Here is a 16172-nt window from a genome sequence, read left to right as displayed (position 1 = left end):
TAGGTATGCCAGATTTAATGCAGATGATGAATGTATGGAATGTGGTTTTGATGAGCTGGCAAATGATTTTACTGGTACAGGCTACCAACAGCATGGGATAGATGTAGCACGAAAAGGGGCTTGCGCTAATAGGAATGCTCAGGCCAAACTATATTTCCCTCATTAAGACCCAGAGGCTAATAGTTCCAGGGTGTCAGGAGACACTGAGAATGAGTATTACCTTCTCAAATGATGTTACCTCAGTCTGTGAAAGAGAACGCTGGCATGTCTTTACATGTGATAAAAACAAACCATTTTAGGCGAGGCTCCTAAATTTTGTTTTAAGAACAATACTTTAAACAAAAATGTGCTATAAACTTGTTCAGAAGAAACAAAGGATTACTAATACAATAGGAACTCACCTTTGCAGAGACTAACATGTCAGTTTATTGAAACTGATAGATTTGAGCATCCTGAGACTAAGCAGATTTATAAATTCAATTTCTTTGCAAACTGTAAAAGCTGTAATCTTGCTTATTTAGCGAGCTGCATGGTTTTGTAAAAGTTTTTAGGTTGGTAAAACTAACAGCTTTGAAAGACTGTGTATGTGAACACAAAACAGAATGCATCGAAACCAAATGGATTTTAGAATCACAAAGTGACAGAGGGAAAGGTTTAAATGACCATGTTCATTTAAGACCACGGCTTAGGTCATGTGACTAAAAGGTAGACCTGAAACTGTGTATATTTAAGCAGCATTCTGTGTCTGTTTATTAGATCTGAAGCAGCACCTGGATAGGTGTGAAAGCACTTGTCTTTTTCTTGGATGTTTTTAACGTATTTATGCTGTTTATTAAACATTGGAACCACCAAGAGAACCCAAAGGTGAATTTGGTGTTCTCAGAACTTTCTCATCATTCTATCGACATCTAGCTCAGTTAGGCTTCTGGATGACCAAATTGAAGACACCACCAAGGGTAGTCTCAAAAAATCTTTTCTTCCGAACAGGAGAATGCATCCTCGGACTTGCAGGTTCCAGTGAGAGAGAGTTTTCACTTGGCTTGTCTTTTTCTTTTTGTTTTGGATTTGTCCTGTTTCTTGGCTGGAGAAGAGGCAGCAGTGGATTACAATGATGCATCAGGGAGAGAGCACCCTGTCTGACGAGGGAGACAACATTTGACTATCAGCTTTTCCTTTTGAAGGGTCCTAGTGCTGAAAGAAACACGGGCATCACAAATCAGTATCGAGATGGGCAGTACTGAAAACACTAGACACGTGAACCTTGAGGGGATTTTGTGCCCACACTCAGCACATTTCTTAAACCTCTGACCACCTGACATCTCCCAAAAAACACCAGAGAGATCCTAAAAGTGACTGTATACAGTCACACCAGAAAATACTGAAGGACAAAACTATTAGAGAGAGAAATAAACAGTACCCCAAGGCCTAACCCTAACTCTGTAGCAGCAACTACGATTTTTTTTTCCACAACTTTGATCCAAGAGAGGAAAAACTGTAGAGACGAGCCTCTCTGTAAGAGGGGAGGTCACAACACTGCAGGTGTCCAAAAAGGATATACTTTAAGAATAAAAGCACCCTTGCCTGAACAACACACATCTGATGATTCAGGCAGAAAATCAGGTCTGAGGTACTAAAGTAGAGAGTGCAAAGAATTATGAGTAGGGGAGGGAGTCCAATCCCTTGGAATGTGAAGCTTCAGAGATGGTGCCCAGGTCTGATCCAACAATCCATACAATCAAAAATATCACATCTGTAGATCACCTATTCCTTATAATTTCACAATCTGTCAACTAACATGAGCCTGAGAACTTGAAAACATAACTATCAATAACCTTTCCATGTTTATTAGAAAGATTACGACTGGAATTAACCAACTGCTTAGCAGCAGTGGAATCAACAAAGGCTATAGTTGCTGGGTCAAGTTTGGGAGTGGAGTATAGCAATTTAAAAGACTGAGAAACTTTAAGCATCCTATGTGCCTCTTTACGGAGAGCTGAATGATCATCAGGAAAACTGCAGGCTCTAAGACAAATCCTCTAAAGCAGAGAAGAGATTATGAACAGGTGGTCATTTTGAAAAAAAATTCTCTAACCACTCGTAGTATTTTCTGAGAGACTAAGCAACATCAGTGTTTACCCACTGAAATCACTGGGACCTTCTCTAATGGTAGTCTCACAGGAAGAGAATCTCCTACAGGGAGAATCAGAAAGTGAGCTCTCCAGAGTCTGAATTAGAAATCTGAAGACAAAACTCTGAATTTGGTCCTGCATCTTCCCGTTCAGATTCAGAATCCCTCATTACCAGAAACTACTTTACAAGAAGGATCAATAGCCTGAATTAAACCCTGGGCCAGTCCCAGTAAGCTCCTCCTATCCAACTTAATTTGAGGAGGGGTAGATACACGTTTGGTTTTCAATTTCTATTTGACAGGACAAATGGGGCCAACGGTGTTACTAATGGCAGCAGCTGCTTCCCCAGGGATGGGCTCTGACACAATAGGGAAACCTTACATGTTCCCTCTCCTAGCATGACAACAGCGACTCCCCCTTGCTCACTGAGGAGACTCCAACAGCCACAAAGGATGTGACTGACCCCCAAGTCCATAGTGGTTGTAGGTGCTACATCAAAGCAATCCAGGATAAAAGATAGAGTGGTAGGAGGTGCAACAAATGGCCACAGCAGAGTCACCCACCTGCGGCTGAGGCAAATTGCTAGCCTGCTGTGGTAGTAAAGGCTGTTTGCTTAACTTTTCCTTTTTGTGGAAGGAAGACTGATCGCGGAACCAGTAGTCAATTGAATGGTTAAGCTGAAAATGGCATCTCTTTCCCCGAGAGAAACAAGCAGCAAATGCCAGTAAATCTACCAGTCAGCAAAAATTACTCTGACAGAAAAAACACAGTAAAGCACTTTACAACACCCAAGACAGCCCCACAATGGAAAAATTAAGTACTTCATACTTCACATAAAATGTTTTCAATTAGTTTACACTATTTTTAAACGGACAGAAAGAAAGGAGTGCTCCTTTTAAAAGTACGTTACAGTCTTGAAACAGTCTGTTAAATAACAGCCTTAGCTTTAAAATAAACTGTCCTGAAGAGTAAAGTAATAAAACATTTACAAAATTTTAGAAAATGGAAGTTTTTCCCCCAAAGAGAACTTGTCTGCTCAGGAAAGAAAAGCGCAAGCTGACAGTCCATCCTCAAAAGCCTCAGGAGCGTACTTATCGGCAGCAGTAAAGTTCTGAAGGGTTTCAAGCCTAAACATATTTAGTCAACACTGCTTGGGCTGCTTAACAGTTTAGGCATATAGATGGTGCACTGAAGCTTTTGAAATTGGCCAGTTGTTATAGCCTTGGCAGGATATAACCCACACAGCTAACAATACTGCAGCAGTGATCAATATGGAGATAATCAATTCCTGTCTTTTGCATACTAACTGGACTACAGGTTGCTTCCCTACATGTGTGGTTCTCCTAGTCTGCTGTACAAATCATCATACCGCCACTATTTTCCATGCTGGAAAGTACAGTTTTGTACCTACCATAAATGTAGATGTCCGAGAGACATGCAACTGCAGTCATAACATGTGGGTTGTCCTACCTCAGGCAGCCCTCGGTCGGCCGGATTCCAAAGTCTGGGGCTGATGTCGCATTTCTCTCCGTCAGAGCGGCTGGAGTACATAAGCATCAGCCGACGCCATTTTCTTCAGTGTTTCTTGCCCCAGATGCCAGGTGCCCTCCAGGGAAGGCTGTAATCAAATTGGTAGACATAAACAGGATTCCAAACAAATACATTAGTAATAAAACAAATACACCATAACAGATATCCCCAGCTAAGAGTGGGGGGGATAGGAGTGGACCCTAGGCATAGAGGGGTATGGAGGGAGGGAAAACCCGACTGCAGTTGCATGTCTCTCGGACATCTACATTTATGGTAGGTACAAAACTGTACTATGTCCTTCAAGAATGCAACTGCAGTCATAACATGTGGGTAGAATACCATAGCTTAGCTGGGGGAGGAGGTATGCTCTAGGAAAGAGAAGGTGTGGCAATCAAACCCTGCAGGACTGCCGAAGCAAAGCCTGCTCTGGATCTGGAGTATAAAGGGAGATTGTAGTGTTTGGAGAATGTATGCACGGAGCTCCATGTAGCAGCTTCTAGAATGTCCTTTGTAGGCACCCCTCTTAAAAATGCTGTAGAGGTGGCTGTAGCTCTGGTGGAATGTGGTCTGACATAGGCTGGAACAGTCTTTCCATGAAAGGAATAACAGAATCTGATGCAATGTCCAATCCATTTAGAAATAGTCTGTTTTGAAATTGCTTTTCCTTGGACTGCAGGGGCATAAGCTACAAAAAGCTGTTCAGACTTCCTACTGGCCTTTGTTCTGTCCAGGTAGTATCGAAGTTGTCTATGAATATCCAAGGTATGCAAAGCCTTTCCCCTTATTCTCGGATTGGGAAGAAGGCAGGCAGATGAATGGCTTGATTTAGAGAAACCCTAGATACCACCTTTGGCATAAAGGTAGGGTTGGTCCTTAAAGAAACCCTGTCTCTGTGGAAAATGATAAAGGGTGGTATTGCCATTAGGGCCTGTAGTTCCGAAACCCTTCTTGCTGAGGTTATTGCCAACAGGAAGGCTGTTTTCCATGAGAGAAATTGCAAGTCAACTGAAGCTGCTGGCTCAAAAGGAGGTAGAGTCAGTTTTTCTAAGACAAAATTGAGGTCCCAGGCTGGCACTGGGGCCTTTCTTGGTGGCTTAATGTTCTTGATTTCCCTGAGGAATTGTCTTAGTAAGGGGTGAGAAAAAACAGGAGGATCAGTGTTGTATCTAGCTGAAATAGCAGATGCATGTATTTTTATTGAAGAATATGAGAGGCCACTCTAACATATCTGCCAAATATTCCAAGATAAGTGGGATGTTCAGTAATGATGCATCATGCCCTTTGCTGGTATTCCAATTGCTGAATCTTTTCCACTTTGCTAAGTAAACCTTTCTGGTGGACGGTCTTCGAGCCTCTGTTAGTATCCGCTGAACTTCTTTGGAGAGAGGTAAGTTGAATTCATTTATGGGATCTCCCAGGCTGTTAGCTGCAGAGTCTGAAGGTTTGGATGCAGTGTTTCGAAATTATGCTGAGTCAGTAGAGGCCACTGAGGGAGGGCCCACCTCCTGGTGTGACATATGCCCCGCAGTAGTGGGTACCAGTGTTGTCTTGGCCAATCCGGAGCTATTAATATTCCCTTGGGCTTCTCTGCTTTGATCTTTAGTAATACTGAGGTCATCAGTAGCAGAGGTGGGAATGCATAGATTGCTAGGGAGCTCCAGTTGAATGAAAGAGCATCAACTTTCCAAGCCTTTGGATGGTATGTCCTTGTGCAAAATTTTGGTAGTAGATGACTGAGGTGAGAGGCAAATAGGTCCACTTCTGGCTTGCCCCATGTCGAAGTGAGTTGTCTGAAAACCTTCGGATGCAACCTCCACTCGTGTGCATCTGTGAAATTCCTGCTTAGGCTGTCCGCCAACACATTGTCTTTTCCTGGAACAAACTGCGATTGCAACTGGATGTTTAGACTCAGTGATTTCTCCCAAAGCTGCATTGTCAGTCTGCAAAGGGGGTAAGAGTGAGTGCCCCCCTGCTTGTTTATGTACCACATCACAGTGGTGTTGTCTGTCCGTATCATTAAGTGGCCTTGCTGGAGTTGGTTTTGAAAAGCCTCGACAGCATGCATTACTGCCAGCATTTCCTTTTGATTTATATGCAGATGTGTTTCCTTTGGAGACCATTGTCCTTGTATACACCTGCCTTTCATGTGTGCCCCCCATCCGAGGTCTGAGGCGTCTGTAGTCATGGTCTGTGTTATCTGTGGTTTTTTGAATGACAAACCTGTGTTTTCCTGGCTCACCGAAGCCCACCATTGGAATTCCTTTTGCAAGCATGGAATGAGTGTTATGATTGTCTCCAAGTTGTTGCTGTGTTGAGACCAAATGCTTTTTAGGTACCATTGAAGCTTTCTCATGTGTAGTTTTGCTAATGGAACCAGTAGAATGCAGGATGCCATGTAACCCAGGGCCTGTAGGAATCTCCTTGCAGTCATCTGGGTGAGTTTTGCTAAACCTTTGAAGTATTGAGTTAACTTCTCTTGCTTGTCTTCTGTCAGGTAAGCCATTTGAGAGGCTGTGTCTAGTTTGGCTCCTAAGAAGATTATTTGCTGGGATGGCTGCAGTCTTGACTTTTGGAAGTTGACTGTGTATCCCAGAGCTTGAAGTAATCGTATGACATATTCCAGATTTTTTGTCATCAATTTGTCGTCCGCTTGTATGAGGCAGTCGTCCAGGTACGGGTAGATTTGTATACCCTGGAGCCTGCAAAGAGCAATTACTGAAGCCAGGCATTTTGTAAACACTCTGGGCGCAGTAGATAAGCCAAATGACAATGCTGAGAATTGATAATGCTCTGGCCCTGCAAGAAATCTGAGGTATCTTCTGCAACTGTGTCTGATAGGGACATGCAGGTAATGCCTCCTTGAGGTCCAGAGTGATCAGCCACGACTCCTTGCCCAGCATGGGAAGGAGTTGCTGTAGAGTCAGCATTTTGAACTTCGGTACTATGAGAAAGGTGTTTAATGCGGACAAGTCCAGTATTGGTCTCCATTGAGTTTCTTTTCTTGGAACAAGGAACAGTCTTGAGTAAAACCCCTGTTCTTGTTCTTGTTGTGGAACTCTTTCTATTGCTTTCATTTGAGTTAGCAGAGAGATTTGCTTGATAGCCTCTGCCCTTTGATGTTGTGGTAGATTTGGCATGCCTTGTTTCCTTGGTAAGGTATGGAAATGAAACCTGTACCCTTGGTCTACAATGTCTAAAATCCATTTGTCCTTTGTCAGTCTGTGCCAGTTTTTTGCAAACAGAGATAATTTCCCGCCCAAGGGAGCTTCTAGTTGTTCCCTGGTAGGCGGTAGCAGAGGAAAGTAATTGAGATTGTGGTTGTTGGGCAGGAGAAACCCCTGCATCACCTCTTTGGTTTCCTGGCTGCCATTGACGTCCCCTGTAAGGGCCTCTGTATTGGCCTCTTCCTCGGCCACGTCTGTTCTTACCCCTTTGAAACTTTTCTGGATTAGGAAAGGACCAGTTTTTTGAAGGCCAATTCCTACTGAATCTGGGGGGTTGAACCTGGAGGAAATCCTTTACAGTTTGAACTGATTTTGCTTTTTCTTCGATGGTCTTTAACACATCCTTAGCATTTGCACCAACAAGCTTGTTCTTTTCCAGAGGTGCATCCAGAAGTTTTGCTTTTACATGATCTGGTAGAGGTTGATCTTTTAACCAAGCATGTCTTCGCATCACTGCCCCTGTCATAGCTGCCCTACATGAAGCTTCCAGTGCATCATATCCACACTGCAGGAAGGGATTGCTTACTTGCTGAGTGTTATGTACAGCTTCCTGCAAAGTTTTCCTGTCTAAAGGATCAGGAGAAGCTAGTGTTTTTTGTAAATCTTCTAAGAGATAATCCTGATACTGGAACATATGAAAAAGGCAATTTAAAGCTCTCATAGATAAAGTAGTGGAGGTGTAAATCTTTTTACCCCATCTCTCTAATGACCTTGCTTCCCTGTTGGAGGGCAAAGGATTTTTTGAGGTGGAGGCTGAAACTCCTTTAGGCCCCTGTGAAATAGTTTCCAAATCAACAGTATGGGCCCTGAATAAATGTGAATGAGTTTCTGGGACCCTGTAATACCTGTCCGGCTTGGCTGGAGCAGGAGGGAGAGTATCAGGGGTAGCACTAGAATCAGAGTACAAATCATCCAGAACATCAAGTACAGGAGGAATAGCTAAGGGCCTGTGCTGAGGCTTCTTAAGGAAAGTCCTAAGGCGTTTCCTGGAATCAGAATATTCCTGGCCCTGCCACTTGAAATGTTCCCTCATGGTGTGCAGAACTTCCCCAAAGGAAATATCCTCAGGAGGGGAGGCCGAAGGTTTGGAATCTTCTGCATCAGAGTCCTCATAGGTCTGGAAGAGCTCTTCCTGGCTATCAGAGTGGACAGAGTCTTCATCTGAAGGAGTAGGGTCAGAGGGTTCAACCCGGGGCCTTTTATCAGGAGGAGGCTGGGATGCTCTCTCAGGATGGGTCTGCGAACCTCTAATCATGGAAATTAAATCAGCAGCCATGGACATAATTTGTGTCTCCGGAGTCGGCTGAGGTAAGGCTCTAGGAGTAATATGCTTTGTTTTGCTGGCTGCCTTAGCCCTAGTGTAGGCCTTAATAGACATGGCCATAGGGGGCCTGGCAGCTCCACGTGCAGGAGTGACCTTGTCTACAGCAATGGTCTCGGGCATTTCCTCGGTTTCGGTATCCGGAGGAAAATCTATAACTGGCGTCGGAGTAATGTCTGGAATCGGAGTCGTCGGTAATGCGGTGTCTTCGGTTCGGAGCGGTGGAGAGACCGTCTCAGAGGGAACCGGAGCACTCGCGCTAGGTTTTGGCGTGGAGTCGGTAGTAGACACGGGCCGAGGATGTCTGTCCCGGTCTTTTCGCTTTTTGGGAGTTTGCGAAGTCGGAAGATCCGACGGCATGGTATAAGCAAATTTATCGCCGAAAAAGTCTTCAGCGAACTCCGCCCGGCGCCTGAATGTGTGCTTGTTGAAGCGAGCACAGGCTACATAGGCCGAGACGTCGTGGTCTGGGCCCAGGCAAGGGAGGCAGTAAGAGTGGAAATCCTTATGAGGTATTTGTTTACCACAAAAAAGACAATTATTAACTTTTTCAGTAATTTCTGACATCGGCTGAGGCAAGAAAAGGTCCCCAACGGGGTACTTAGCTTTTTTGAAGACTTCGGTATCGTAGAAAACAGGAGCTGACCGACCGGCACTTGCGAACTGCTTCTGCTTCGGGCACCGCGCGGCAAGAAAGACTGAAGAAAATGGCGTCGGCTGATGCTTATGTACTCCAGCCGCTCTGACGTCAGAGAGAAATGCGACATCAGCCGACGTCGGACCCAGACTTTGGAATCCGGCCGACCGAGGGCTGCCTGAGGCAGGACAACCCACATGTTATGACTGCAGTTGCATTCTTGAAGGACATCAGTCTGCTGCCACTTCACAGGCACAGCCAGTCTGTGCTTCACAAAATTTTAAACTAATGTCTGCATTACAGACATCTTTCTTGAACCCTCCCTTTCTAGTTATCTGTGAAAGTTACTTTTTAAAGCTAGCTTGTGCTTCAAGCAGCTCTCTTCCAGCTAGTTATTTCAGAACTGCAGGATCTCGCATAATAAAAAAAAAATGTAAAAGTAGATCTACAGAATTAAAATAAATGCAAATGCATTAAGGATGCTGGTTACTTCAAAGCTTTGGTATAATCCCACGTTCTTAGTTGCAATGAGTTTCCACTATGATTGTTAAACTTTAATAGTGACTATGCTTTAATTCATATTGATATTTACTTTAGTTCTCTTCTGGTAACTGGTATTTATTTACTCATACTGCTTTATTAGACTGCACCGTTCGTTATACTATTTCTTTGCTTACTGCACAAAAGATATTTTTTATTGCGTAAATGTCCATATGCACACAGTATGTGATGTTCTACCACCTCCCAAGCCAAATGGCTAAACAGTTACTACCTCACCAGCCAGTATACAAACTTTAATAAGGAAAATACTGAAAAACAAGCATCAACTCACTTACATTTCAAAGAAATATCGAAGAACAAGAAAAATAAAGGCAATTGGAATAGTGATATAAAGATCTGAAGCTTTGGCATACACACGCCCATCAACATCCATCAAGTCTTCCCAGGTCAGTGGTACAGGCAACCATAGCCGCTCCCACCAGAAATAATTAAATAATGTTGAAAGCATCCTGAAAAAGAGAGAGAGAGATCAAATTTAAGTTTGACACAGCATCAAAGTAATATTAACAGCCAAGGTTACTGGTATAAAGAGCCAAACAGAACACACACAGTACAAGTCAAAGTTATACTACAGGTGTACATAACAGCTAAAATATCCACATGCATCAGACTTCACAGCAGAACTTCAGAAATAGTGCTACCAGTAACATCAAAAAGATGTGCAACTGATTAAATGCTTCATATCACACATGTATTTTGTTTATCCATCCTCAAACCCTTTTCCCCATTTTTGCACATGGGGTAGGGGGTGTCACTTCAGCAGTGACAATCATCTTGAGACAATGTTTACACCACTGGGTGGCTAGCCCTGCCAAGGTAGTTCATTCGTACCCACACACACTCCCCTATGGCCAATTTAGTGTGTCCAATCCAACTACTGCATGCCTTTGAAATGTGGGAGGAAACAAGAGCACCCAGAGGAAACCCACGTGACGGCAGGGGCGTGCGTGTGTATACATACACACACAAATATACAACAGAATCAAATAAACTCCCCTCTTCACTGCACAGATGAACTACATATACAAAATCCTAAAGATCTTTCAATACTTCAAGGTTCTAAGAATATAAAATATTGTACATGTCCACTTAAATACTCACTACATGACATCAAGTTAACATTCAGAAAAATGTGCAATAAAAAAAGCTGTAAAATAAGAATCAATGAACAAAAAATAGTCAAAAATGAGAAGTTATGTACCTACCATAACATTCCATGTTAGTTGTCTTCTTCTCGCCTTCTTTCTTGCTGGATGGGTTCGGAGCCGACCCTCGGCTCTGACTCGGCCTATGATAAAGCTCGAGAGCAATTTATACCGGCTCGAGGCTACCCCATGTCCCACAATGCTAGGCGCTAACTACCTAGATCTTGTTTGATAGCTGAAACCATAGCAGTTCTGCTCTCCAACAAAAGGAGGAGAGGAAACCTCACTCGAAAGTCACCTAGACCTATAGCTACCAGTAGGGATAGCCTAGGGGGCAAAATTGAGGCAAGAAGATCCCCAAGGATCCTTAGGTCTGTTCAGGCTAGGGGGATGGGGGGGTGGGACGCAAGAAAGAGGGCGAGAAGACAACTAACATGGAACGTTATGGTAGGTACATAACTTCTCAATGTTAAGTTGTCAATCTCGCCTTCATTCTTGCTGGATGGGACCGTGTCCCTAGCACCTTCACCCTGGGTGGCTCATCGGAACAGACTCTTGTGAACGGTGGAACCAAAATTAGCCCGGCTTCGGGAGGCCACGTCTAATTTGTAATGAGAAAACAATAAATGCTGGAACCAGTCGACAAGATAACCAAAAACACAGTCCGTTTCCACAAGCACAGACCCGAAGCACTGACACTCAGAGTTGGAATAAAATCACTCTCCTTTATTAAAACACAATTGTTAAGTGCTTTCATCTAAAACACTTGGACTTCTTCAGAACAATGACTTACAATATCCTTAGGTTTAAATACATTTTGTCCTCAATCACTTAATTGATTCCAATAAACTTTTAAAGTTAAGGACTTATATGAATATCTGAAAGTTGAATTTCCCATTATAAGTACCATGGTAGGCATACCCAAGATCCATAAAGAATTACAGGACCCCCCGTCCGGCCAATCATCTCTGGCAATAGGTCAAAAACATTTAATTTTGGAAAAGTAGTGGATGTGTGGTTAAAACCGTTATATTCTTCCATTAAGCATATTGTTATAGATTCCTGGGACTTTCTGGGAAGGCTCAAGAATGAAATGTTAATATCAAATGCTGTATTAGTCACAACAGATGTGGTAGAATTGTTTTCCAGCATTCCACAGGGGGATGGATTGCTCAGATTGGAAAACTGCATGAAAAAATTAAGTAATTTTTCGTGGGACAAGATAGGATTTACTGTGGAATTTATGGAATTGATTTTAAAACACAATTACATCCTGTTTGAAGGAGAATATTATATTCAAATGAAAGGAGTAGCAATGGGGGCAGCTTGTGCCCCCATTTACGCCAACCTGTACTTATATGATTGGGAGGAAGAACATATATTTAGAAGTAAGTGGTATCATGATATGTCCTGTTATTATCGATTTTTGGACAATATTTTTTTGATTTGGAAAGGTAATAGAGAAGAACTGGATGAATTTAAAGAATATCTGAATTAGAGGTGTAATGACTTGAAATTCACCTTCAATGTTGATCCTATTAATATGGCTTATTTAGATACATTAATTCTAGTGGAAGATGGGAAAATCAAAACTAGAATTTATAGGAAAGAGATTTAGTAACAGGTATTTGGAATACACCAGTTGTCATCCTATGAGCCAAAGAGTACAATTAAGGGGCAATGTATTAGGGCTGCTAGGATGACATCAGACTATTTGGACTTTGTAAATGAACTACAATTCATAGGAGATATGTTCATCCAGACGGGATACCCCAGATGGTTAGTCAAAGATGTAACCAGTTATGTAGAGAGGGAATGGGGTAAGAAATATGTACCCTTGTTAAGCAAAGGACCTCTAGTCAAAGTGAACATGGAAGTAAATGATAGGGAAAACAACATTGACTACACTAGAGCTTGTATATTTACAACACACACCATGGACCTCAAATATTAAAAATATCATTACAAATAATTGGAATATATTAAAAATGGACAAAAGAATTATGGGAAATAGTTGGGGAAACACCTAGATTTGTATCAAGGAATGGGTTTAACATGAAAAATGAATTGCAAAGGAAAAAAAGAGACTATTGGAAGGGAAACAGAAGTGAAAGGCACAACAAAATGTGGCACTTGCAATCACTGCAGGTATATTTCCTCAGAGAACAGTATAAAGTTGGAAGATGTTAATTGTACTGAGATACTATACAGGAAAGGGAACTGTAGAACGCAGCATATAGTGTACCTAGCCAAATGTTCAAAGTGTCCTTTGTTATTATGTGGGGAAGACCGACAGAAGTCTCAGGGAAAGAATATATCACCATTATTATAAAATAAAGAAAAAAGACACTAATAATGCCCTATGGAGACATTTAGCAGAAAGTAATAGTTGTAGTATTTTTCATTTTGGTATTTTAGATATAGCTACAGTTAATCCCAGGGGTGGAAACATTAGTAAGAAACTGGGTGAATTAGAAACAAGATGGCAAATCAAATTAAATGCATCAACCCTGCCAGGGTTGAATGATCATATATTTGTAAAGCCAATTTTAGAGAATATAAGGTAGTTAAGACATGTCGGGCTAGGAAATCAAGTGTAGTAATGAATTACACCCACATAATATTGTATACATGGGGTAAAAGACTTCACCAATTATGTATTGGTCATATAGAGATAATTTGAATGAATTTTAAGTAATTATGTTCGTATTTTTATAGATGAATTGTTGTATTAGTTGAATTGTTTTATGAAATGGCACACTGGCACTTTAAAAGTTTATTGGAATCAATTAAGTGATTGAGGACAAAATGTATTTAAACCTAAGGATATTGTAAGTCATTGTTCTGAAGAAGTCTAAGTGTTTTAGATGAAAGCGCTTAACAATTGTGTTTTAATAAAGGAGAGTGATTTTATTCCAACTCTGAGTGTCAGTGCTTCGGGTCTGTGCTTGTGGAAACAGACTGTGTTTTTGGTTAATTTGTAATGAAAGATAAAGGTAAGAGGAGAGACCCAAGTGGCTGCCACACAAATGGAATCTATTGGTAATCTAGCCTGAAAAGCTATTGAGGTGGCTAATGCTGAGTGAGCCCTGGGCCTTGACGGTAGCTTTTGGCGTCTGAGCTGATAGATGAAAGTAATCGGAAGCCAGCCATCTAGAAAGGGTTACTTTGGAAACTGGAAGGCCTTTCTTCCCTGCCGCCTAAGATAGGAAGAGCTGCTCAGATTTCCTAGCTTGCTTGGTTCTATCCAGATAGTAATGGAGTTGATGATGAACGTCCAGAAAATGCAGCTTTTGTTCCGCTCTGTTGGAGTAGTTGGGGAAGAAAACTGGAAGATCGATAGTCTGGTTTAGATTCGCCTCAGAAGAAACCTTGGGTAAAAAGGACGGATTAGTCCTGAGGGACACTGTCTTTATGGAAAACTAGATAAGGTGGACGAGTGCAAAGGGCCTGAAGTTCTGATGCTCTTCTTGCAGATGTTATGGCGACCAGAAAGAGAGTTTTCCAAGATAGCAATTTCAAGGAGCAGGAAGCCGCAAGTTCAAAGGGGGAAGAATCAAGGAGGTTAGAACCAAATTTAAGTCCCACTGCGGTGGGGGTCCCTGATTGGGGGCTTAAGCAAAAAGATACCTTTAAGAAAGGTTTTACAAAGCTTATGGGACATGATACTGGAGTCCGAAAGGCTTGCATGAAAGTTCGAAATAGCGGCTAACAGTACTCTGATGGTGGAGGAAGAAGACCCTGAGTGAAACAATTCGGCTAGGAAGTCTAGTACTGATTGGATAGGGGCAGTAAAAGGATCTATATTTCTAGCTTCTGCCCAGAAGGAAAAACGCTTCCACTTGCTGGCATAAATTCTCCTGGTGGATGACTTTAGGGAAGCTAGAAGTATGTCACGCACAGAATGGGAAATAAGGGGAAGCCTGGCTAGGGTTGGAATTGGAGCAACCAAGCTGTGAGGGTGAGGGATTGGTGCAGCTGTCCCAACTGATGGGTCAAGAGATCTGGCATTGGGTCCAGATGCCAGGGCTGCCCCAAGAGGTAACTATGCAGGAACAGAAACCATATCTGACTAGGCCAGTAAGGAGCAATGAGGATCATGGTGGCTCTCACGGCGGTAGCTTTCTGAATCAACTGAGTGATTAATGGAAAGGGGGGAAAGGCATACAGAAGTCCCCGGGGCGTGGCCGGGAAGAGAGTGAAGAAGTTGTGGCACTTGCTGTTTTGAGGTGTTGCAAAAAGGTCGCAGCAAGGTCGACCCCATCTCTGAAAAATTCTCTCCACTACTGCTCGTTTGAGAGACCACTCGTGTGGCATGAGAATGGCTCTGCTCAACCTGTCCGCTATGATGTTGGACTTCGCGGGGATGTGCATTGCTATCAGAAACCGCTGAGAGGAGATAGCCCACTGCCAAAGTCAGAGCCTCTCGACATAAGGGATAGGACTTGGTTCCGCCCTGTTTGTTGATGTACCACATTACCGACATATTGTCCATCTGAACTGCAATAGTCCCGATAGGAAGAGAGTCCTGAAGGGCTTGCAACGCTAAAAGTACTGCTCTCATCTCCAAGACATTTATGTGCAGGTGGCACTCGAAAGGTTGCCATGTGCCCTGGACCGTCCTGTCCTGAAAATGCCCACCCCACCCGATCAGGGAGGAATCCATTGTCACAGTGGCGACCGGGGGAGAAGGAACAAATGGTCTGCCCTGAAGGACTTGAGGGGAGACCATCCACCAAGAAAGGTGTTTCTTGCAAGACAGGGTTACTAAAATGTTGTGTGACATTGGAAGTTGTTGAAAGGACCACTGGGAAAAAAGCATCCATTGAAGGATCCGCATATGAAAGCGAGCTAGGGGAAGTAGAGTAATGGCTGCCGCCATGAGACCTAATACCTTCAGGACAAACCTGGCTTGGATTTTGTTGTTCTGAAGAAGGATGTGAACATGCCTGCGAATATCTAAAACTCTTTGCTCGGTTAGTTTTGCGGAAAGCCGGACTGTGTCCAAGGTGGCGCCTATGAAGGTAATAGACTGACAAGGCGACAAGGCAGACTTTTCGAAATTTATGGAGATACCTAGCCCTTCACAAGTTTGAATGGTGTAATCTCTGGAGAGAAGTTGACGCCTGGTGGTGGCAGTGAGGAGCCAGTCGTCTAGGTATGGAAACACTTGGAATCCTTGATGCCTCAGATGAGCCGTAACCGCTGCCATGCATTTGGTGAACACGGGGACCAAAGGGCAGGGCTCTGAACCGATAGTGACTGGCTCCCAGCCGGAAGCGGAGAAACCTCCTGGAGCGCCTGTGCATCTTGATGTGGTAGTACGCATCCTAAAGGTCTATTGAGCACATCCAATCGTCCTGACCCACAAAGGGTAGAATGAACTGTAGTGTGACCATCCGGAACGTCGTTCTTCTTACAGACTTGTTTAGTCTGCTGAGATCCAATATCGGTCTCCAGTCCCCTGTCTTTTTTGATACCAAAAAGAACTTGGAGTAGATTCCGGATCCTTGTTGGTCTGCTGGGACTGGCTGGATGGCTCTTTTTGTTAGCAGTTTTGATATTTCTAGTACTATTGCTTGTTCCCTTAGACTGGGTGGAATGTCTGGGAGGGGTCCTTTTGGC

The 16172-nt window shown here is 43.1% G+C and overlaps 1 protein-coding gene across 1 annotated transcript in view; it reads right to left on the bottom strand.

The window, feature by feature from the left end:
* CERS2 (ceramide synthase 2) overlaps positions 1-16172 on the bottom strand; it is a 1576758-nt gene that overhangs the window by 1289076 nt on the left and 271510 nt on the right. The window contains exon 3 of the mRNA XM_044080039.1: positions 9678-9851. Within this exon, the coding sequence (XP_043935974.1) occupies positions 9678-9850 (173 nt within the window). The 5' untranslated portion in view covers position 9851. The remainder of the gene's footprint in view (positions 1-9677; positions 9852-16172) is intronic.

The sequence above is a fragment of the Protopterus annectens genome, chromosome 8.part0, assembly GCF_019279795.1.
Source record: "Protopterus annectens isolate FY-2018-M chromosome 8.part0, PAN1.0, whole genome shotgun sequence".
Lineage (NCBI taxonomy): Eukaryota > Metazoa > Chordata > Ceratodontiformes > Protopteridae > Protopterus > Protopterus annectens.
Note: the sequence above shows the minus strand (reverse complement) of the source record. Positions and strands in the feature narration are given on the sequence as shown.